This window comes from Musca autumnalis, unplaced genomic scaffold, assembly GCF_047663935.1.
Source record: "Musca autumnalis isolate F117 unplaced genomic scaffold, ASM4766393v1 scaffold_4, whole genome shotgun sequence".
Taxonomy (NCBI): domain Eukaryota; kingdom Metazoa; phylum Arthropoda; class Insecta; order Diptera; family Muscidae; genus Musca; species Musca autumnalis.
In genome coordinates this window covers 43,618,833-43,644,705 of record NW_027411977.1, presented here as the reverse complement: position 1 = coordinate 43,644,705, position 25,873 = coordinate 43,618,833, and the positions used below count along the sequence as shown (strand labels likewise).

The following is a 25,873-nucleotide window of genomic DNA, read 5'->3' as shown; positions in this document are numbered from 1 at the left end:
GATTTTTAAGAATATTTTTTCAACAACTTTCACAACAAAGAAGCGTGGATTTTTAAGAATATTTTTTCAACAACTTTCACAACAAAGAAGCGTGGATTTTTAAGAATATTTTTTCAACAACTTTCACAACAAAGAAGCGTGGATTTTTAAGAATATTTTTTCAACAACTTTCACAACAAAGAAGCGTGGATTTTTAAGAATATTTTTTCAACAACTTTCACAACAAAGAAGCGTGGATTTTTAAGAATATTTTTTCAACAACTTTCACAACAAAGAATCGTGGATTTTTAAGAATATTTTTTCAACAACTTTCACAACAAGGAAGCGTGGATTTTTAAGAATATTTTTTCAACAACTTTCACAACAAAGAAGCGTGGATTTTTAAGAATATTTTTTCAACAACTTTCACAACAAAGAAGCGTAGATTTTTAAGAATATTTTTTCAACAACTTTCACAACAAAGAAGCGTAGATTTTTAAGAATATTTTTTCAACAACTTTCACAACAAAGAAGCGAGGATTTTTAAGAATATTTTTCAACAACTTTCACAACAAAGAAGCGTGGATTTTTAAGAATACTTTTTCAACAACTTTCACAAAAAAGAAGCGTGGATTTTTAAGAATATTTTTTCAACAACTTTCACAACAAAGAAGCGTGGATTTTTAAGAATATTTTTTCAACAACTTTCACAACAAAGAAGCGTGGATTTTTAAGAATATTTTTCAACAACTTTCACAACAAAGAAGAGTGGATTTTTAAGAATATTTTTTGAACAACTTTCACACCAAAGAAGCGTGGATTTTTAAGAATATTTTTTTAACAACTTTCGCAACAAAGAAGTGTGGATTTTTAAGAATATCTTTTCAACAACTTTCACAACAAAGAAGCGTGGATTTTTAAGAATATTTTTTCAACAACTTTCACAACAAAGAAGCGTGGATTTTTAAGAATATTTTTTCAACAACTTTCACAACAAAGAAGCGTGGATTTTTAAGAATATTTTTCAACAACTTTCACAACAAAGAAGAGTGGATTTTTAAGAATATCTTTTCAACAACTTTCACCACAAAAAAAAGTGGATTTTTAAGAATATCTTTTCAACAACTTTCACAACAAAGAAGCGTGGATTTTTAAGAATATTTTTTTAAACAACTTTCACAACAAAGAAGCGTGGATTTTTAAGAATATCTTTTCAACAACTTTCACAACAAAGAAGCGTGGATTTTTAAGAATATCTTTTCAACAACTTTCACAACAAAGAAGCGTGGATTTTTAAGAATATTTTTTCAACAACTTTCACAACTAAGAAGCGTGGATTTTTAAGAATATTTTTTCAACAAATTTCACAACAAAGAAGCGTGGATTTTTAAGAATATTTTTTCAACAACTTTCACAACAAAGAAGCGTGGATTTTTAAGAATATTTTTTCAACAACTTTCACAAGAAAGAAGCGTGGATTTTTAAGAATATTTTTTCAACAACTTTCACAACAAAGAAGTGTGGATTTTTAAGAATATTTTTTCAACAACTTTCACAACAAAGAAGCGTGGATTTTTAAGAATATTTTTTCAACAACTTTCACAACAAAGAAGCGTGGATTTTTAAGAATATTTTTTCAACAACTTTCACAACAAAGAAGCGTGGATTTTTAAGAATATTTTTTCAACAACTTTCACAACAAAGAAGCGTGGATTTTTAAGAATATTTTTTTAAACAACTTTCACAACAAAGAAGCGTGGATTTTTAAGAATATCTTTTCAACAACTTTCACAACAAAGAAGCGTGGATTTTTAAGAATATCTTTTCAACAACTTTCACAACAAAGAAGCGTGGATTTTTAAGAATATTTTTTCAACAACTTTCACAACAAAGAAGCGTGGATTTTTAAGAATATTTTTTCAACAAATTTCACAACAAAGAAGCGTGGATTTTTAAGAATATTTTTTCAACAACTTTCACAACAAAGAAGCGTGGATTTTTAAGAATATCTTTTCAACAACTTTCACAACAAAGAAGCGTGGATTTTTAAGAATATTTTTTCAACAACTTTCACAACGAAGAAGCGTGGATTTTTAAGAATATTTTTTCAACAACTTTCACAACAAAGAAGCGTGGATTTTTAAGAATATTTTTTCAACAACTTTCACAACAAAGAAGCGTGGATTTTTAAGAATATTTTTTCAACAACTTTCACAACAAAGAAGCGTGGATTTTTAAGAATATGTTTTCAACAACTTTCACAACAACGAAGAGTGGATTTTTAAGAATATTTTTTCAACAACTTTCACAACAAAGAAGAGTGGATTTTTAAGAATATTTTTTCAACAACTTTCACAACAAAGAAGAGTGGATTTTTAAGAATATTTTTGAGGAACCTTCACAACAAAGAAGCGTGGATTTTTAAGAATATTTTTCAACAACTATCACAACAAAGAAGAGTGGATTTTTAAGAATATTTTATCAACAACTTTCACAACAAAGAAGCGTGGATTTTTAAGAATATTTTTTCAACAACTTTCACAACAAAGAAGCGTGGATTTTTAAGAATATTTTTTCAACAACTTTCACAACAAAGAAGCGTGGATTTTTAAGAATATTTTTTCAACAACTTTCACAACAAAGAAGCGTGGATTTTTAAGAATATTTTTTCAACAACTTTCACAACAAAGAAGCGTGGATTTTTAAGAATATTTTTTCAACAACTTTCACAACAAAGAAGCGTGGATTTTTAAGAATATTTTTTCAACAACTTTCACAACAAAGAAGCGTGGATTTTTAAGAATATTTTTCAACAACTATCACAACAAAGAAGAGTGGATTTTTAAGAATATTTTATCAACAACTTTCACAACAAAGAAGCGTGGATTTTTAAGAATATTTTTTCAACAACTTTCACAACAAAGAAGCGTGGATTTTTAAGAATATTTTTTCAACAACTTTCACAACAAAGAAGCGTGGATTTTTAAGAATATTTTTTCAACAACTTTCACAACAAAGAAGCGTGGATTTTTAAGAATATTTTTTCAACAACTTTCACAACAAAGAAGCGTGGATTTTTAAGAATATTTTTTCAACAACTTTCACAACAAAGAAGCGTGGATTTTTAAGAATATTTTTTCAACAACTTTCACAACAAAGAAGCGTGGATTTTTAAGAATATTTTTTCAACAACTTTCACAACAAAGAAGCGTGGATTTTTAAGAATATTTTTTCAACAACTTTCACAACAAAGAAGCGTGGATTTTTAAGAATATTTTTTCAACAACTTTCACAACAAAGAAGCGTGGATTTTTAAGAATATTTTTTCAACAACTTTCACAACAAAGAAGCGTGGATTTTTAAGAATATTTTTTCAACAACTTTCACAACAAAGAAGCGTGGATTTTTAAGAATATTTTTTCAACAACTTTCACAACAAAGAAGCGTGGATTTTTAAGAATATTTTTTCAACAACTTTCACAACAAAGAAGCGTGGATTTTTAAGAATATTTTTTCAACAACTTTCACAACAAAGAAGCGTGGATTTTTAAGAATATTTTTTCAACAACTTTCACAACAAAGAAGCGTGGATTTTTAAGAATATTTTTTCAACAACTTTCACAACAAAGAAGCGTGGATTTTTAAGAATATTTTTTCAACAACTTTCACAACAAAGAAGCGTGGATTTTTAAGAATATTTTTTCAACAACTTTCACAACAAAGAAGCGTGGATTTTTAAGAATATTTTTTCAACAACTTTCACAACAAAGAAGCGTGGATTTTTAAGAATATTTTTTCAACAACTTTCACAACAAAGAAGCGTGGATTTTTAAGAATATTTTTTCAACAACTTTCACAACAAAGAAGCGTGGATTTTTAAGAATATTTTTTCAACAACTTTCACAACAAAGAATCGTGGATTTTTAAGAATATTTTTTCAACAACTTTCACAACAAAGAAGCGTGGATTTTTAAGAATATTTTTTCAACAACTTTCACAACAAAGAAGCGTGGATTTTTAAGAATATTTTTTCAAAAACTTTCACAACAAAGAAGCGTGGATTTTTAAGAATATTTTTTCAACAACTTTCACAACAAAGAAGCGTAGATTTTTAAGAATATTTTTTCAACAACTTTCACAACAAAGAAGCGAGGATTTTTAAGAATATTTTTCAACAACTTTCACAACAAAGAAGCGTGGATTTTTAAGAATACTTTTTCAACAACTTTCACAAAAAAGAAGCGTGGATTTTTAAGAATATTTTTTCAACAACTTTCACAACAAAGAAGCGTGGATTTTTAAGAATATTTTTTCAACAACTTTCACAACAAAGAAGCGTGGATTTTTAAGAATATTTTTCAACAACTTTCACAACAAAGAAGAGTGGATTTTTAAGAATATTTTTTGAACAACTTTCACACCAAAGAAGCGTGGATTTTTAAGAATATTTTTTTAACAACTTTCGCAACAAAGAAGTGTGGATTTTTAAGAATATCTTTTCAACAACTTTCACAACAAAGAAGCGTGGATTTTTAAGAATATTTTTTCAACAACTTTCACAACAAAGAAGCGTGGATTTTTAAGAATATTTTTTCAACAACTTTCACAACAAAGAAGCGTGGATTTTTAAGAATATCTTTTCAACAACTTTCACAACAAAGAAGCGTGGATTTTTAAGAATATCTTTTCAACAACTTTCACAACAAAGAAGCGTGGATTTTTAAGAATATTTTTTCAACAACTTTCACAACTAAGAAGCGTGGATTTTTAAGAATATTTTTTCAACAAATTTCACAACAAAGAAGCGTGGATTTTTAAGAATATTTTTTCAACAACTTTCACAACAAAGAAGCGTGGATTTTTAAGAATATTTTTTCAACAACTTTCACAAGAAAGAAGCGTGGATTTTTAAGAATATTTTTTCAACAACTTTCACAACAAAGAAGTGTGGATTTTTAAGAATATTTTTTCAACAACTTTCACAACAAAGAAGCGTGGATTTTTAAGAATATTTTTTCAACAACTTTCACAACAAAGAAGCGTGGATTTTTAAGAATATTTTTTCAACAACTTTCACAACAAAGAAGCGTGGATTTTTAAGAATATTTTTTCAACAACTTTCACAACAAAGAAGCGTGGATTTTTAAGAATATTTTTTTAAACAACTTTCACAACAAAGAAGCGTGGATTTTTAAGAATATCTTTTCAACAACTTTCACAACAAAGAAGCGTGGATTTTTAAGAATATCTTTTCAACAACTTTCACAACAAAGAAGCGTGGATTTTTAAGAATATTTTTTCAACAACTTTCACAACAAAGAAGCGTGGATTTTTAAGAATATTTTTTCAACAAATTTCACAACAAAGAAGCGTGGATTTTTAAGAATATTTTTTCAACAACTTTCACAACAAAGAAGCGTGGATTTTTAAGAATATCTTTTCAACAACTTTCACAACAAAGAAGCGTGGATTTTTAAGAATATTTTTTCAACAACTTTCACAACGAAGAAGCGTGGATTTTTAAGAATATTTTTTCAACAACTTTCACAACAAAGAAGCGTGGATTTTTAAGAATATTTTTTCAACAACTTTCACAACAAAGAAGCGTGGATTTTTAAGAATATTTTTTCAACAACTTTCACAACAAAGAAGCGTGGATTTTTAAGAATATTTTTTCAACAACTTTCACAACAAAGAAGCGTGGATTTTTAAGAATATGTTTTCAACAACTTTCACAACAACGAAGAGTGGATTTTTAAGAATATTTTTTCAACAACTTTCACAACAAAGAAGAGTGGATTTTTAAGAATATTTTTTCAACAACTTTCACAACAAAGAAGAGTGGATTTTTAAGAATATTTTTGAGGAACCTTCACAACAAAGAAGCGTGGATTTTTAAGAATATTTTTCAACAACTATCACAACAAAGAAGAGTGGATTTTTAAGAATATTTTATCAACAACTTTCACAACAAAGAAGCGTGGATTTTTAAGAATATTTTTTCAACAACTTTCACAACAAAGAAGCGTGGATTTTTAAGAATATTTTTTCAACAACTTTCACAACAAAGAAGCGTGGATTTTTAAGAATATTTTTTCAACAACTTTCACAACAAAGAAGCGTGGATTTTTAAGAATATTTTTTCAACAACTTTCACAACAAAGAAGCGTGGATTTTTAAGAATATTTTTTCAACAACTTTCACAACAAAGAAGCGTGGATTTTTAAGAATATTTTTTCAACAACTTTCACAACAAAGAAGCGTGGATTTTTAAGAATATTTTTTCAACAACTTTCACAACAAAGAAGCGTGGATTTTTAAGAATATTTTTTCAACAACTTTCACAACAAAGAAGCGTGGATTTTTAAGAATATTTTTTCAACAACTTTCACAACAAAGAAGCGTGGATTTTTAAGAATATTTTTTCAACAACTTTCACAACAAAGAAGCGTGGATTTTTAAGAATATTTTTTCAACAACTTTCACAACAAAGAAGCGTGGATTTTTAAGAATATTTTTTCAACAACTTTCACAACAAAGAAGCGTGGATTTTTAAGAATATTTTTTCAACAACTTTCACAACAAAGAAGCGTGGATTTTTAAGAATATTTTTTCAACAACTTTCACAACAAAGAAGCGTGGATTTTTAAGAATATTTTTTCAACAACTTTCACAACAAAGAAGCGTGGATTTTTAAGAATATTTTTTCAACGACTTTCACAACAAAGAAGCGTGGATTTTTAAGAATATTTTTTCAACAACTTTCACAACAAAGAAGCGTGGATTTTTAAGAATATTTTTTCAACAACTTTCACAACAAAGAAGCGTGGATTTTTAAGAATATTTTTTCAACAACTTTCACAACAAAGAAGCGTGGATTTTTAAGAATATTTTTTCAACAACTTTCACAACAAAGAATCGTGGATTTTTAAGAATATTTTTTCAACAACTTTCACAACAAAGAAGCGTGGATTTTTAAGAATATTTTTTCAACAACATTCACAACAAAGAAGCGTGGATTTTTAAGAATATTTTTTCAACAACTTTCACAACAAAGAAGCGTGGATTTTTAAGAATATTTTTTCAACAACTTTCACAACAAAGAAGCGTGGATTTTTAAGAATATTTTTTCAACAACTTTCACAACAAAGAAGCGTGGATTTTTAAGAATATTTTTTCAACAACTTTCACAACAAAGAAGCGTGGATTTTTAAGAATATTTTTTCAACAACTTTCACAACAAAGAAGCGTGGATTTTTAAGAATATTTTTTCAACAACTTTCACAACAAAGAAGCGTGGATTTTTAAGAATATTTTTTCAACAACTTTCACAACAAAGAAGCGTGGATTTTTAAGAATATTTTTTCAACAACTTTCACAACAAAGAAGCGTGGATTTTTAAGAATATTTTTTCAACAACTTTCACAACAAAGAAGCGTGGATTTTTAAGAATATTTTTTCAACAACTTTCACAACAAAGAAGCTTGGATTTTTAAGAATATTTTTTCAACAACTTTCACAACAAAGAAGCGTGGATTTTTAAGAATATTTTTTCAACAACTTTCACAACAAAGAAGCGTGGATTTTTAAGAATATTTTTTCAACAACTTTCACAACAAAGAAGCGTGGATTTTTAAGAATATTTTTTCAACAACTTTCACAACAAAGAAGCGTGGATTTTTAAGAATATTTTTTCAACAACTTTCACAACAAAGAAGCGTGGATTTTTAAGAATATTTTTTCAACAACTTTCACAACAAAGAAGCGTGGATTTTTAAGAATATTTTTTCAACAACTTTCACAACAAAGAAGCGTGGATTTTTAAGAATATTTTTTCAACAACTTTCACAACAAAGAAGCGTGGATTTTTAAGAATATTTTTTCAACAACTTTCACAACAAAGAAGCGTGGATTTTTAAGAATATTTTTTCAACAACTTTCACAACAAAGAAGCGTGGATTTTTAAGAATATTTTTTCAACAACTTTCACAACAAAGAAGCGTAGATTTTTAAGAATATTTTTTCAACAACTTTCACAACAAAGAAGCGTGGATTTTTAAGAATATTTTTTCAACAACTTTCACAACAAAGAAGCGTAGATTTTTAAGAATATTTTTTAATGAAGAAGCGTAGATTTTAAAGAATATTTTTTGATGGACCTGAACAAAAAAGAAGCGTAGATTTTAAAGAATATTTTCTGATGAACCTGAACAACATTAAGCGTAGATTTTAAAGAATATTTTCTGATGAACCTGAACAACATTAAGCGTAGATTTTAAAGAATATTTTCTGATGAACCTGAACAACATTAAGCGTAGATTTTAAAGAATATTTTCTGATGAACCTGAACAACATTAAGCGTAGATTTTAAAGAATATTTTCTGATGAACCTGAACAACATTAAGCGTAGATTTTAAAGAATATTTTCTGATGAACCTGAACAACATTAAGCGTAGATTTTAAAGAACATTTTTTGATGAAATTTCACAACAAAAAAACATCATTTAAACACTTGTGTTAAACCAATATTATTTAAAGTGTACGGTTTTTGATTTAACAGAAAAATGGAAGCACATGAGATGACGTCTGCCAGCGGTCGTTATTGTCCTCTATGGCTTTGTTCATATGCAGGTCAATGTAAAATCAATGTATTATCTAGCCGTTGTGTCCACCGTCCAAAAAATACACTCAACCCTCATGAACGCCATACCATTTTTAATGCTGTTTTTTTTCATATAGTTCTTCAATACTAAAAAATCGAAGAGTATCCAGCCACGCTGCTGCTGCTGAAAAAAAAATTGTCAAACAACTTCATGAAAAAGACAGATTTTTTGCTCATTCTCGTTTTGTCGTTGCCATGAACAACTAACGAAAACAAATGGAATGGCGAATAATGAGACCACTTCTGTTATTGACATGAACTGTGACAACATGAACTTGGAAGATGTGGAGGAAGACGAAGACAAAGACATAAGAATTTCAATTGATACGACTTGGAATACTTTGTCGCAGTGGTTGTCAGGTGCACGTTGACAAGACATTGCAGGTGGTTCAATGAATTTGATTTTTTTTTTTTTTTTTTTTTTTGGTTGAAGTAAAATTGGAAATAGGAGAAGAGTGTTGGAAACCAATAGATGAGGTCATTAAATTTAAGATATATTTTTTAGTAATTTATAATGTTGCTGTCGAAATTTAGTTCATCATTAATTTTCGTATAAACTTATTCCCTATTACACATATTGAATTTATGTAACAATTCTTTAAATTAAAACATCATAGACCTCCTCAAATGCAAAAATTGGCATGAATTGCTTAACATTTGCCTAAAATTTAGTTCAAATAATTATCGAAATCTGTGATATCTAATATTAATTAATTCTGACATGTTATTGTTGTTATACATACTTGTCGTTGGCATATTTGCATACATGAATATTTAAACATGTGTGGGTTTTTCTGTTTTTGCTTTTGTTTTGAGGGTTTTATTACAGAATTTTGGCTGCCGGCAAATTCTTAATTAATATAGAAATGTTTTTGGGCTCTTTCCAAATATTTCAATTGCAGAATTTGATTTAATTTAATAATAAATGTTTACAGTAATGAATTGCTACATTTTTGATTATTTGCCATGAGTCTAATAACACCGGGATTTTTTATAGTAGATATTTGTTATTTACTTTGTTTCAAAACATTGTAGAAACAGTGGGTTTCACAGGAAAGACATATTTTATAACAAACGTAAATTACATACATATTGTTGAAGCAACATTGATTAAGATATCACATAAATTGAATTATTGAATTTAAACCTAACTGAATTTTTTAAACATAAAATTTACCGCCAAAATGTGGCGACCCTTATCCACGAGAAACTGAAGCTTTTACTCAGTGGATAAGGAGTTTTTTCTCCTATCATTTCTTTCGTTTTTGTAAAAAAGAAAACTAAGTTGAGAGCACTCACTTGTATCAAAGCATCTCAACGGTAAGCAGTTCTTTAAATAAATATACGCAAAAAACCTTCTTTTGTTTCTTTTTTTATTTTCATGTATTGAACTGGGAAGTTTTCCACAATCCCAATTGAAGCTAATACAACCGCTAACTACAGTCCACTTTTCTATCCGCAGACGCATTAGCTCAATTGTACACATATGTTCCTACAAACATCCCAGAAGGGTCAAGGTAGACCTCTCTCAACCTCTTTTGAAATTTCTAAACCTCTCGGATGTTGGACTTAATTTGAATTAAAGTTGCTAAAAGAATTAACCTGATGTGGGAAGGTACTCGAAGCAATAGGCCGAGATAGCCTTTCTTGGAGCTTGGGAGTCACTCCTTTCGAAACTTATCGTGTCCAGATTTTAGTTGGGCAACGTCGATATTTTTGAGCCCTGATGGCCAAAAGATTGCTGCTTGCGCAATTAGCAGCAGACACAAGAGCACCACGTTAGTTTTACACACAAACTCTACTCACACAAGCTGCGTTAGCGCAAGCACCACAAATGTCTAGACTCACGTGCATAGGCTTTGATATCGCTTTTACTCTGCTTGACCTGAATATCTTGGAGCTTTCAGACCCTTAAGTCAAGAAACATGGACTAGTCCAAGAAAAACTATTGCGTTGTAATTAGAACCACAAACACTACAAGTTTCAAAATGACCCTCGAACAGCTCTTAAGCTGCACTTAAGCGACAATTACTAATTTTTGTCCATTATTCCATGTTTGGACTTGATTTCAGTTTGAGTGGAAAAATACGATGTGTCATAGTCGGGCCACTGTCAAGAACTCTTTCGTGTCACAAAGCTACTGGAGTTAGTTGAATATGTTTAGCAGGGCAGTCATGTTATCAATCTTCGTCCTGTAGTAATTTAGACAGCTGCACCATACCGAGTAGTCGAGCGAAAACTATTATAGTTTGTCGTGGCAGCTGACATTATTCAGCTGCGATAGATAGCTGCGATAGGAGTTACCCCGAGGACCGCATTCAGACTACAGTTCTTTATTCCATCTGCAATTGTATCTGTGTGAATTATATCGAAATCTCTTGTAACTTTGGACCTCTCTCTCTCTAGATCACGAAGATCCTTGCTGACATGCCTGGTTGGGAGAGTTCTATCCACCATACGGTGATTCGGATGACTCTCGCGAAAATACGCGAACAAGTACTGCAACGAGAGCATGCCATTGTGTAGCCATACTGGAATAATCTCCGTCTCCTCATGCAGATGGTCACATCAGGGGGCTCACTGTTGTTCCATAGCATTGCGCTTATGTTCAGGGACCACAATAGCGCCGCAAAGCTTACCAAAGGTCGACCTATCTCGTTATATATGATCAACAAAGTTTCTTTATCTGCTCCCCAAGTGCTGAAGGCTAGGGACTTGATGACCTTGCTCCTACATCTCAGTTTGCCGCAGATAGCTGCGACATTCGCAGACAACGTGAACAAGTTGTCGATTGTAACCCCTTGAGTCTTAGAGTAGTAAATGGTCGGAATTCTAGTAATATCGACCAGAACATTCAACTCTGTGATCATCTCCGCAGTTCATGTGGTGAACAGAGTGGCTGTAGAATTAGTGACGGATATTTGGAAGTGTTGGTCGATCTTACCCCTCAAATAGGAATTAGGGGAGGTATTTAACGCCAAGATCGTCAAGCCATCCACTAACGTTGCCATATCAATGGCATCTGAAGGGGGTAGAATACAGGAAAGGTACAGATTAAACAGTTCCGGAAATATCCCCCCACCGTAGCGCAATTGTAGTGCTATGCTACTTACGGAACCCATGCTGATGATGATGAGGGATAAAGCCTCAAGAGGCTTTGTTACGGCCGACAGTGCGGCCAGTGCGTTCCTGGTAACATTCCCAATATCATCTATTGAAAATTGTGGTTGTTTCTCCCCGGCAGGAAGAGGTCTAATGCTGCATAGTACTCTGCTCTTCGCCATGTCTCTCTCGGGGTGCTCAACAAGCTGTCGATTAAAATAATTCGGATCGGATCTTCCTTATTTCCAGGGTTATAGTGTGCCTTACCCTTTGATCACAATTCGCTTATTTCGGTTCCAATGTTGCAAATTTTCAAATGATTTAACCACTTGCTCCGCTTATGCTCCCCGACCAATCTATTAGCTTCAAGTGTCAGCTCTATGGGGTCACTAGGGTTGGCACGACGAATCTCGTCACGCCCATTACTAGTCCCGCTATCTCTGCTGACAAACTTGGTCTCACTTCGGGTATTCGACCAGCAGGTATATAGCGAACTGCTACAGCTGTGATAATGCCCCGAAACATCCTTTCCACCACCCGTAAATCAGATGGATTGGGCAGTTCTCTGAACCCTTACTAAACTATACCAGTTAATTTTTTCATGATTGGTGATTGCGCGGCGTTCAGTGGTCGGACTGACACAATTATGGGGATATGGTACCGATCCAACAGAAACGACCGCTTGCCTGGTGACGTCATTTGTTAGACCAGGTGACACGAGGGTTACATCTCACGAACTGTGATACACTCCGCTAATTCTGATAGAGCCGTCCTCATTGGCCGTACAAACTTGAGAGCAATAAATCTGATCAGGAAGTGCTATACGCATCTGGTCATTACCTAGGACCGAATGCCCCAACTCAGGAAGAGCTTTAAAGTCCCCCAAGATACGTCGATTATGACCTTCCAAAAGAGTACTAATGTTATGTATAAGATAACCAATTCTACCTTGGCAGTTTCACAACTGTCTGCTACCAACATATATTCCTTGTACCTACACGTCATTATAGCGAGGCTTAAGCGAGATACATATGTTTGTATTGCAAATATTGGGGCAACAGGTCTTTATGACAGCGATCAAAACGATAGTCGGACAATCGATAGTTTGCTAGTTTTAAAGCTAATCCCCTAACTCCATTTTTGGTTTGATCCATCCCCAGTACGTTGTAACCATGACAAACCTCTAAGCTGCAGTTGTTGTTGAGCTTGGTCTCCTGCACCACCACCACCATAATATTTGAGCTTACCTCGGAGACCATTGCAATTTTAATTGCAAATAAGATACATTTTCTTGGAATTGTAACAGCAGGTTTGAAATGCTGCGTGTGTGATTGCTGTTGGGGGACTGCGGACGAGTCTCGTATTCTGACGACGACTCGCTGGGGCTGTGTTCTTACGGCTTACAGCAACATAATCGCTATCTAGTCTCTCGCACGTATGAGTCCTGAGCAACCCCACTCTCGACATCTATTGCATCTCACTGACGTATGCGTCTAGTGGATGCGGATGTGACAACCCCAGCACATGCAACTTGGTACAGCGTTTTTCTCCGTCGCGGCACGGACCAAAGGAATCAAGAGCAGGAATTTCGGAATATGCTTCTTCTAACACAGGAAAAACGATACAATTGTACACTGAGGTGACACCGCTGACAGGAACATTGATGTAGTGGGGCTCCGGGTCAATCCGGTGTTGAAGAACCCTCTGCCGTTTGACTGAGTCATTTCGGTTGCAGCCGACAGCTTTTAGATCACTATTTTAGTCGAAGTTTGGAAGATATATTACAATATACAAAGTTTGACCAAATCAGTTACTCCTTTCGACTTCAAATTTTCTGAAACGGACTTTGGTCATAACATATGGGTTGTCTAAAATATTTATTTCAATAGGGCGCATTTTTAAGGCTGAGGGAGTAAATATCCTCTATAACTCTTAATTTGGGTTTGTGATGAAAAACCACTTCACAAAGAATTCTTATAACGAAACAGAAGGTTTTGTTATACCCTCGACCATAATATGGAGGATATAATTAAATTTGTCATCCTGTTTGTAACACATCGAAATATTCATCGGAGACCCTATAAAGTATATATACTAAATTCTAAGTCGACATAACCATGTCCGCCCGTCAAGAAGAGCTCGCAATTTTTAAGATAGAGCTTTGTAATTCGGAATAGAATTTTCCTTTACTCCTAGGATATTGTGAATGTACTGCAAATGGGCTATATCGGTACACGTTTTGATATAGTCCCCATAGAACGGTACCACCCGATTTTCGGTATTTTGAAGCTTTAAGCTTCATTATCGCACCACAATGGCTGAAATATGGTACTTAGTCTTTGTTGGGGGTATACAACTTTTCACCAAAATTTTGTCGGTATAGACCCACGCCTTCATATAGCCCCCATAGAACGATACCTCCCGAATTGCGGTATTTTAAAGGTTGTGGCCTTATTATTCCACCAAAATGGCTAAAATTTGGTATTCAGTCTTCACTTAGGGTATAAAACTTTCCATATGAAATTTGTCGGTATAGGTCCACGCCTTCATATAGCCCTCATAGAACGGTACATCTCAGTTTTCTGTATTTTGAAGGTTGTGGCCTTAATATTCCACCGAAATGGCTGAAATTAGGTATTTAGTCTACGTTGGAGGTGCAAAATATTCAACCAGAAATTTGTCGGTAAATGTACACGCCTTCATATAGCTCCCAAAGAACGGTACCTCCCGATTTTCGGTATTTTGAAAGTTTTGGCTTCAATATTCGGTGGGGGTCCAAAACACCTTCGTTCATAGAACGCTACCTCCCGAATTTCAGTATTTTGAATGGTAGTCGCATTGTTCCTCCGAAATTTCTGGAATTTGGTATTCACCCTTCTTCATAAACGAAAAGAAACTAATTGTTCAGTTTTACTGCAATACAACTCGTGGTGGAGGGTATACCAAGTTCGGCCAAGCGAAACTTAACGCCGTTCTTACTTGTTATACCCTCAGCATTTATGCTAACGAGGATATATACTACACTTTCATACGGGCAAAATGTACCTCATCGAAATAATGGTTTTAGACCCCAAGTGTGTTTGGACGAAATCCGTTTCAGACCATTTGGAGTTGATTGAGCCATGTCCGTACGTCTGTCTGGCTGGATCGCACGATAAATCTCGAATGGATCAACCGATTCGGTCCAAAATATTTCGTTATATTTTGTCCAAACTTCGTTTAAGTTCGAAGATGGGCTATATCGGCCCACTCCTTCCGGTACCTCCCTCACAAAAGTTCGAACATGTACGGAACATTTGTGCGCACCATAACACTTGAAGGGAGGAACCGATTTGATCCAAACTTTACATATCGTGAAGTTTTTACCGGGCTTAGATGAGGTTCCAATATGGACTTGGCAAAATTTGGCCTTCGTAATATTTTTTTCCAAACCTAGTTTAAGTTCGAAGATAAGCCATATCGGGCCACTCCTTCAGGTACCTCCCCCACAAAAGTTCAAACATGTTTGGACAAATTGTGCGCACGATAACTCTTGAAGGGAAGGAACGATTTGGCCCATACTTTACGCATCCTAATATATATACCAGATATAGATCAGGTTTGAATATGGAATATATTTGTCCATTCCTTCGGGTACCTCCCACATAAAATTTTGGATAAATTCACTTTAAGACCTGCTCTTGACTAACTTTGATTTCTGTTGAAGCAACTTGCAATCGCTGTCTCAATTACGATGGTAAAAGTTTTTTTCAGGGTCAAGTCCATACTTCTTGAGCAAACAGCCAGAAGGGTGTAAAAACCCCATAGGCACCATATGTAGTGGCTGGAGATCCACTTCCATAATGTTCAATGTCGATCCAATTCTTTTAGTATCTCCTTCGCAAAACTTTTGATCTTTAATCCTAATCAACATTTTTGTCGGTTCAAACGCCCAAAATGTTTAAAACCCCGTAAATACATTTTTTTGGGATACTTTTTTACTTGTTTTAAATATTTTTTTCTTTATATGAGAATAAAAACCGCTATAACTTTTGCGCGCATCGTCCAATTTTTTGAACGCGAACAGATTTGAAACCAGAATTTTTTTCTTAACCTCTTATTACTACTCGGAATAAACTTATCAGATGGTTAAATGTAACACGTTAGATTGTAACCATATTATGGAGTGTATAACTAAATTTGTCATTCCGTTTGTAACACATCGAAATATTCATCGGAGACCCTATAAAGTATATATATTCTTGATCAGGGTAAAATTCTACGTCGATACAACCATGTCCGTCTGTCAAGATACAACTCGCAATCTTTAAGATAGAGTTTTGTAATTCTATTACTCCTAGAATGTTCGGTATTGCAAATTGTCTATATCGGTCCACGTTTTGATATAGCCCCCATAGAACGGTACCACCCGATTTTCGGGTGTTCGGTATTGCAAATTGTCTATATCGGTCCACGTTTTGATATAGCCCCCATAGAACGGTGCCACCCGATTTTCGGTATTTTTAAGGTTTTAGCTTCATTATCACACCGAAATGGCTGAAATTTGGTACTTCGTCTTCGTTGGGTGTATAAAACTTTTCCCCAGAATTGTCTTGTTATAGGCCCACGCCTTCATATAGCCCCCATAGAACGGTACCTCCCAATTTGCAGTATTTTGAGGGTTATGGCCACAATAATCCACCAAAATGGTTAAAATTTGGTATTTAGTCTTCTTTTGGGGTACAAATCTTTCCAGATTAAATTTGCCACCATATAGCCCCCATAGAACGGTACCTCCCGATTTTCGGTATTTTGAAAGTTGTGGCCTCAATATTCGTCCGAAATGGTTGAATTTTCGTATTTAGTCTTCGTTGGTGGTATAAAAGTTTTCCCCAGAAATGTGTCGGTACATGTCCACGTCTTCATATTGCACCCATGGAAGTGTACCTCCCCGATTTTCTATATTTTGAAGGTTGTGGCTTCAATATTCCACCAAAATAGCTGAAATTTAGTCTTCAATGGGGGGTATTCAATTTTTCCCTTAAAATTTGTCGGTATAGCCCCCGATTTTCGGTATATTAAAGGTTATGGCCACAATAATCCATCGAAATGGCTGAAATTTGGTATTTAGTCATCATTTGGGGTATTCAAATTTCCCCTCTAAATATGTCAGTATAGGTCTACGCCATTATATAGCCCCCATAGAACGGTACATCGCAGTTTTCGGTATTTTGAGGGCTGTGGCCTTAATATTCCACCGAAATGGCTGAAATTAGGTATTTAGTCTACGCTGGAGGTGCAAAACATTCCACCTGAAATTTGTCGGTAAATTTACACGCCTTCATATAGCTCCCATAGAACGGGTCCTCCCGATTTTCGGTGTTTTGAAAGTTGTAGCCTCAATATTCGTCCCAAATGGCTGAAATTTGGTACTTAGACTTCGTTGGTGGTATAAAACTTTCCCCCAGAAATGTGTCGGTACATGTCCACGTCTTCACATTGCCGAATTTCGGTATTTTGAAAGTTAGCCACATTGTTTAGCCGAAATTTGGTATTTACTCTTCTTCATAAACGAAAGGAAACTAATTGTTCAGTTTTCCTTCAATACAACCCGTGGTGGAGGATAAAACAAGTTCGGCCAAGTCGAACTTAACGCCGTTCTTACTTGTTTTAGATTGAAGGCGTCCTTAGTTAATTAAAGCTGGATAACTGCTGCTCAGTCTGACTTACAACTCGTTCCATTGTTAAGCCCCTCCTTTACAGCATTTAATGTTATTTTAATTAAGCCACTTTTTTTGTTATTTGGTTTTCTTTCCATTGCTGTTTGTTTGTTTATTTTACCATTTAATTAGTGAACATTTTGTTTAAATTTCAAATTTCTCGTTAAAACAGTAGAGATGAAAATTTTCCATTCTTGGAAATTTGTCTGTCAAAATTTCTATGGTAGGATTTGTTGTTCTGGATGAATGACATTCTTTGCTGTATTCATCATAGTGAGGCTTGGTGCATATTTTTTATTTCATTTTACTTTTAATGAAAAATTCAAGTTTATTTTGCAGGAGAATAAGAAGAACAATTGAAGTGAAGCTAATAGAAAACTTAATTTAGTGTAAATAAGTTTTTTCATAGATTTTATAGGAGACGAGGACGTTGGAGGGTTCTTGTCGGTCAAGTAGACCATGAGGCACTTCAACGTCTGTACCGTGTACAGGCAGAGAGATGGTGGGGCACGAACTAGGAAATATGTAACAGACTTTTTTGACGTATACGACATACATATTCAGGTCAAAAACTTCGTAACCTTGGCAAAAAATAGGTTTTGGATATAGTACACAATTCGCCGTAAATCAAGTTTCTCAGTTTTTACTGGCACCCTGTAATGCGTTAGAAAATGTAGCTATATTTCTTTATGTCGCCATTACAGCAAATTTTTGAGACAATATGTCTTAAGGTACATCGAGAAGTTTTAGGTCCTTTTTTTCTTGTATTGAATTGCCTTTAGCACAACCTAGCTTTAAACACAAGTATAGGTTCCACAAAAGAATATATGAACGTTTTAGTCCAGTTTGTTACGCTTCCATTAGCAACATTAGCTATCAAGTGGTCGGTGCGCCGGCAAGAATTTCTTTCAGCACAAGCAAATTCTTTATTTCATTTCAAAACTTTGCACACCGAAAAAATTGTATCCTCTTCTACTAAAATTATTCATTAAAATTTCTATTGTAATTGTTTTCATATTTTCTCTCTTTTCATATTAACGGAAAAAAAAACACAACAACATCAACCAAAAAACAATGCTCCGACACACATACACTTGCCTGCGCCCACAGTTGACAGTCGTCATTTAAAAGAATCCATAGAACGTGCAGAATTTTCATTACAATTGGAATTGTGGTTTGCCGAACAGAATGCCACAGCATCCAATTTGGCATTGGCCTCGACGCGTACATTGCAGTTGAATTTTCATCCAGGACGTGGTCTACACTATCATCTGCCCGTATTGTTTGACTATTTCCATTTGGCTGCCGTTAGTGTGGGCATCCATGCCAGTTTGGTGGCATTACATCAACCGTATATCAAGTAAGTACCCAGGAGCAGATTCTAAAAATTCCATTATAACAGTATAAAGCAAAGCGTATAGTCTATGGTTAAGGTTGCCTAGGTGCATATGTATGGTTACTAACACTGTATTAGACATGAGTTATTGTGTGTGCGTTTCTATGAAAGAGAATTTAAGTATAAGCATAGTAAGTGAGAATAGACAGACCTTCATGTCTTATAATACACCTGATGATGATGATGCTACCTTACCTTACCTTCCTGCCTACCAACCAACCAACGAGTGACAATGATGGTGATAATGACTTTAGCCTTTAGTCTCAGCCAGACAATAGATGTTGTTAGCAACATTGCTTAGTTGCTTCCTTACATTACCACAACATTAAAGGTTAAGTATGTCGAGCACAGTGACTAAGAAACGAATCGAAAAAATATATTTCATCTAATAGTATTCAGACCATTCAATTCAGCAGAAAATCTTCCAAAGATAACTATTCAATTATCTTCCTTATAAGTTTAACAAATATACAATTGTTGCTCTCCTTCAAGGCGCACGATCCAATCCTCCCTACAATGTAAAAGTTGCATGCCCTTTCAAAAGAAGGACGACCCGATCTCATCAAAAGTGTCAAAAAATTCACAAGGGAGAATTAATTATGTCCGGAAGGGGTTTACCTAATCTACCCCTATAAAACTATGCGGTTTTTATACATTTTTATACCCTTAGCATTTATGCTAACGAGGGTATATATGCACTTTCATACGGGCAAAATGTGCCTCATCGAAATAATGGTTTTAGGCACCAAGTATGTTTGGACGAAATGTGTTTCAGACAATTTGGAGTTGATTTAGTCATGTCCGTCCGTCTGTCTGTCCGTCTGGCGGGCTGGCTAGTGCGCACGATAACTCTCGAACGGAGCAACCGATTCAGTTCAAAACTTGGCTTTCGTAATATTTTGCCCAAACTTAGTTTAAGTTCGAAGATGGGTTATATCGGTCCACTCCTTCCGGTACCTCCCCCACAAAAGTTCGAAAATCTTCGGAAAATTTGTGCGCTCGATAACTGTTGAAGGGAATAACCGATTTGGCCCACACTTTCTACATCGTGAAAGTTCTATCAGACGTAGATGATGTTTAAATATGGACTCAATAGGTCCACTTCATCGGGTACCTTCCATACAAAATTTCGGAAAAGTTCAGTTTAGGACCTGCTCTCGAATCGCTTTGATGCAACTTGTATTCGCTGTCCCTCATACGACGGTACAAGTTTCATAAGGAGCAAGTCCATACTTCCTGTGAAAATAGTCTGAAAGGTGCAAAAAAACCCCTATGACACCGTGTGTAGTGGTTGGAGCGCAAGATAAATCTCGAACGGATCTGCCAATTCGGTCTAAAATTTGGCCTTCGTAATATTTTGTCCAAACATAGTTTAAGTTCGAAGATAAACCATGTCGGTCCCTCCTTCAGGTACCTCCCTCACAAAAATTCAAAAATCTTCGGAAAAAATATGCGCACGATAACTCTTGAAGGGTGTGACTGATGTAATCCATACTCTGCACTTCCTAATATATCTACCGGATATAGATCAGATTCGAATATGGACCATATCTGTGCACTCCTTTGGGTACCTCCCACACAAAATTTCGGATAAGTTCACTTTAAGACCTGTTCTCGAATCACTTTGATTTTTGTTGAAGCTATTTGCATTCTCTACCTCCATTACGACGGTAAAAGTTTTCTTGGGAAAACATCCCGAAAGGTGTAAAAAGCCATATGTAACCATATATGGCTCTCGAACTGTTCTATCGATTTGGTGCAACATTTGGTCTTCGCCATATTTTATCCAAACTTAGTTTCATGGGGCAATACCGGTCCGCAACTTCCGGTACTTCTCCCCAATATTTAAAAAATGTCAATAACATGTTAGGACGATATCACTTGAATGGTGCAACCAATTTGGTCCAAACTTTGGATCTCCTAATATTTTGTCAAAATTTAGTTTAACTTCTAAAATGGCCCATATCGGTCCTCCCTAAGGGTACCTCCCCCACAAAAGTTCAACATTTGTGTTAATTCCTAATCCACATTTTTGTCGGCAAGTTCAAATGTTGAAAGAGGGTCACAAAAATCTGAAAAGACGCTAAATACATTATATCTGTCCGTAGATGAAAGTTTCAATTCACATTGGCTGAGGGTATACCTCTGTAGGCAAAGCCGAATGACCCTTTCTTACTTGTTTTAAATATAACTTTTTTATTGCCTGTACGGAGGACGATCCCATCAACAAATCCTTAAGAATCCATGGTCTTCTTCCACTAAAAATATTTAAAACAGACTTTGCCGACAGATAAATATTCACAGGAATTCTTCAGGAATGGTGAGCCTGAATGGCCCAGGAATGGTCAGACCTCAAACTCAAACAAACCCAAATATCATAGTCGTGGCGACGCAGGAAACCACCCGCAGCAATAACTGTAGTTTGCAGTATTGTGATGGTTACAATGTACTGAGGAAGAATCGCGTTAGAAATGGAGGTTGCTGTTGCACCAGTCTGTTCACTACATAGCTATCTCGCTAGAGCATGGCTCAAGGGTGCTTCTATAGACGCTTTCTGAAGGAAAGAGTGGTTCTATAGACCCATTCTGAAAGGAAGAGTGCTTCTATAGACCTTTTCTGACAGAATGGGTGATTCTATAGACCTTTTCTGACATTCTATAGACCTTTCTTAAGGGAAGGGTGCTTCCATAGAAAAGGTTCTTCTATAGACCCTCTCTGAAAGAAGAGGTTCTTCTATAGACACTTTCTGACAGAAATGGTGCTTCCATAGACCCTTTCTGACAGAAAGGGTGCTTCTATAGACCCCTTCTGAACGAAAGGGTGCTTCTATAGACCCTCTCTGAAAGAAAATTTTCTGACAGAACGGGTGATTCTATAAACCTTTTCTGACAGAAAGGGTGCTTCTAAAGACCTTTCTTAAGGGAAGGGTGCTTCTATAGACCCTTTCTGACAGAAAGGGTGTTTCTATAGACCTTTTCTGACAGAAAGGGTGCTTCTATAGACCTTTTCTGACAGAATGGGTGATTCTATAGACCTTTTCTGACAGAAAGGGTGCGTCTATAGACCTTTCTTAAGGGAAGGGTGCTTCCATAGACCCTTTCTAATAGAAAGGGTTCTTCTATAGATCCTTTCTGAGAGAAAGGGGGATCTTCTGTAGACCCTTTTTGACAGAAAGGGTGCTTCTATAGACCCTTTCTGATAGAAAGGGTGCTTCTGTAGATCGTTTCTGAAAGTAAGGGTGCTTCTATAGACCCTTTCTAAAAGAAAGGATGCTTCTATAGACCCTTTCTGAAAGAAAATGTGCTTCTATAGACCCTTTCTGAAAGAAAAGGTGCTTCTATAGACCCTTTCTGAAAGAAAAGGTGCTTCTATAGACCCTTTCTGAAAGAAAAGGTGCTTCTATAGACCCTTGCTGAAAGACATGGTGCTTCTATAGACCCTTTCTCAAAGAAAGGGTGCTTCTATAGATCCTTTCTAATAGAAAGGGTTCTTCTATAGATCCTTTCTAAAAGAAAGGGTTCTACTATAGACCCTTTTTGAAAGAAAGGGTGATTCTATAGACCCTTTGAAGGAAAGGGTGCTTCTATATATCCCTCCTGAACGAAATGGTGCTTCTATAGACCCATTTTGAAAGAAAGAGTGCCTCTATAGGCCATTTCTGATAGAAAGGGTGCTTCTATAGACCCTTTCTGAAAGAAATGGTGCTTCTATAGACCCTTTTTGAAGGAAAGGGTGCTTCTATAGATCCCTCCTGAACGAAATGGTGCTTATATAGACCCTTTTTGAAAGAAAGGGTGCCTCTATAGACCATTTCTGATAGAAAGGGTGCTTCTATAGACCCTTTCTGAAAGAAAGGCTGCTTCTATAGACCCTTTCTGAAAAAAGAGTGCTTCTATAGATCCTTTCTGAAAGAAAGAGTGCTTCTGTAGACCCTTTCTGAAAGAAAGGATACTTCTATAGACCCTTTCTGAAAGAAAGAGTGCTTCTGTAGACCCTTTCTGATAGAAAGGGTGCTTCTATAGACCCCTTCTGAACGAAAAGGTGCTTCTATAGACCCTTTCTGAAAGAAAATGTGCTTCTATAGCCCCTTTCTGAAAGAAATACGTATATAAATAACTGTACTGCAGGTTTTACACGGTGAAAGTTTTTGCGGATTCTGAAACTACAATATTCATAGATGAAAAAAATCAAAACAAAAAAAATCGACAAAGCCCTTTTTAAATAAATGGCGGTAAAAGTTCATACTTTTAGGAGTTTTTAGAGTTTTACGAATCCGCAAAAACTTTTCATGTGTAAACGGATAAGTTAGTCAAGGCGCACCGTGCATGACATTCTTGTATAAGGAGGCGATACTGTCAGTACATTGTCCCAATTTGAACTTCTATATCTTCAAAATGGTAAAACCTACGAATATATCATAGAGGTAAATCTTATAGAGAATGTTTACAGCTATAATATTTTTTGGCACCATTTCGATAGGACTTGCAATTTCCAAGCAAACTCGCGAAACCCTAAAAACCCTAAAAATGTGAACTTTGAGCTCGATTTATTTAAAAAGCTCTCCGTCGATTTTTTAATTATTTTTTCGTTGAAATCGAAATTTTGCCTATCAGGGCGAAGATAACTTTTAATAATTGTTTATAAAATTTTAGTAATTTTGTACATAATTGTATTAAAATTTTTATTTAATTATGAATATTATAAATATCGCAGTCTGTAAGGGAATTTGCCAATAGACTTAAAAAATAAAGAAGTAAATAAACATTTTAATAGACAAATTTTTCAAATAAATAAATATCAGCTTGACCCAGTCTGGGGTTTGAAAACCCGTCCTTGAAAAAACACATGAAAAAAGTGTTCGCCTACTAAAGGCGAAACATGTCACATAGAGGTGGTTGTATGGAATCGAATCTTAGGCTTTCCTTTTTCACTTGCAAAAATCAACGGTCACTAAGCTCGACTTCAACGAAAAATTAATTAAAGTTAATATTAAAAAGGTTCTTCGCCCTAATATGCAAAATTTTCATTTTCATTTTTCTCGTCTATGAGCATTGTAGTTTCAGAATGCGTTAAAATGTTCATTTAAAATTAGTTCAGGCACAACGTGGGCACCCAACAGAATCATTTAACTGACAGAATTTACTTTGAAGACTCCCATATAGACAGAAGCCTATTCTACATAAAAACCTATTTACCATTCTATATTATTTTTTTATGTTCAGTTAAATTGTGAAACCATGTGGGATTCTAAACAACGTATGCATGATAATATCATATTTTTAAACGTCTTAATTCCTCAATGTAACTTCTTTATGGGCGATGTCGATATGCTCTTCCAATTCTGCATTGAAAATGAAATAGTGAAGAAATAAAAATAATTAAGCTAAAATTAGCAAAGAAAATCCAATTTTGTCTTTCTTAAAATATTTCATTTCGTAAAGTGCTTACCACGTGTCTCTCAAATTTAACATTTTTTTATCCATTTATATAGTAATTACAAATTAATTTAATAATCTTCATTTTAAATTCCACAACATAACCAATTCGTTGTAACCACAAAATAAACAAATGGATTATAATTAAATTGTCTGTACGATGTGACAATTACATTTTTGTAAACTGTCACTTTGATAGATATATTCTTAGGGAAAATCTAAGAGAGTGAACATTTTCATTTCACACATCTAAACGACAAATATTTTCACCAGCAACAACAATGACGCCGGAAAAGTTTTCTTTTCTGAAAATGGTGAAATGAGATTTGCATTCCGAGACATTTAATATGAAATGATGATTCGTTCTGTGGTTAACACTTAAAATGGAAAACATAGGTTTTGGTATTTAACACCTATAAGCTTAAGAATATATATGGTGTGAATAATAATTAAGTTTGATGACTTCATAGAAGACCACAAAGTCTTCTCATTGAATAATGCATAGTTTTTTATAGAAGATCCCAAGGTCTTCACAATGAATATTACAAGGTCTCCTCATATATGACCACATGGTATTCTTATAGAAAACCTCAAGGTCGACTCATTGAAGAACATATTGTGTTCCCAATAAGGACCATAAGGTCTTCTCAATGAAGATCACAATTCCTTAACACTGAAGATTCAAGATTCACATATTCTCGTAGATGACCACATGGTCCCTTTCATAAGTGACAGCAAGGTATTTCTACAGAAGACCTCAATGTCTTCTTAAAGAAAACCACAAATTCTTTTCATAGAAGAAAATAAAGTCTACTCGTAGAACTTCTCATAGACGACAGAAAAATATTCTTATAGAAGAACGCATAGCCATCTCATAGATGACCAGAAAATCTTCTTATAGAAGACTAAAATCTTCACATAGACTTCCCATAGGAGGACAAGGACTTCCCATAGGAGACCTTATATAAGACTAGATGGTCTACTCATAGAAGACCAAAAGTCCTTCTTGTTGAAAAGCAGAAGGCATTCTTACAGAAGTACAGAAGGTATTCTTATAGAAGACCAGAAGAAGAACTGGAAGTCTTCTTATATGAAGATATTCTTATAGAGGCCAGAAGGTCTTCTTATAAAAGGCCAGAAGGTCGTCTTATAGAAGACCAGAAGGTCGTCTTATAGACGTCCAGAAGGTCTACAGCACCCTTTCAATCAGAAAGGGTCTATAGAAGCACCCTTTCAATCAGAAAGGGTCTATAGAAGCACCCTTTCAATCAGAAAGGGTCTATAGAAGCACCCTTTCAATCAGAAAGGGTCTATAGAAGCACCCTTTCAATCAGAAAGTGTCTATAGAAGCACCCTTTCAATCAGAAAGGGTCTATAGAAGCACCCTTTCAATCAGAAAGGGTCTATAGAAGCACCCTTTCAATCAGAAAGGTTCTATAGAAGCACCCTTTCAATCAGAAAGGGTCTATAGAAGCAGAAGGCTCTATAGAAGCGCCCTTTCAATCAGAAAGGGCCTATAGAAGCACCCTGGAAGTCTTCTTATATGAAGATATTCTTATAGAGGCCAGAAGGTCTTCTTATAAAAGGCCAGAAGGTCGTC

General features: G+C 34.8%; 2 protein-coding genes across 2 annotated transcripts in view; both read left to right on the top strand.

Annotated features, from left to right (window-relative positions):
• LOC141403699 (protein FAM135A-like) overlaps positions 1 to 18,806 on the top strand; it is a 72,890-nt gene extending 54,084 nt beyond the window's left edge. The window contains exon 3 of the mRNA XM_073986494.1: positions 18,553 to 18,806. Within this exon, the coding sequence (XP_073842595.1) occupies positions 18,553 to 18,806 (254 nt within the window). The remainder of the gene's footprint in view (positions 1 to 18,552) is intronic.
• LOC141403698 (uncharacterized) overlaps positions 18,664 to 25,873 on the top strand; it is a 79,590-nt gene continuing 72,380 nt past the window's right edge. The window contains exon 1 of the mRNA XM_073986493.1: positions 18,664 to 18,802. The gene's annotated coding sequence lies outside the window, so the exon portion shown is untranslated. The remainder of the gene's footprint in view (positions 18,803 to 25,873) is intronic.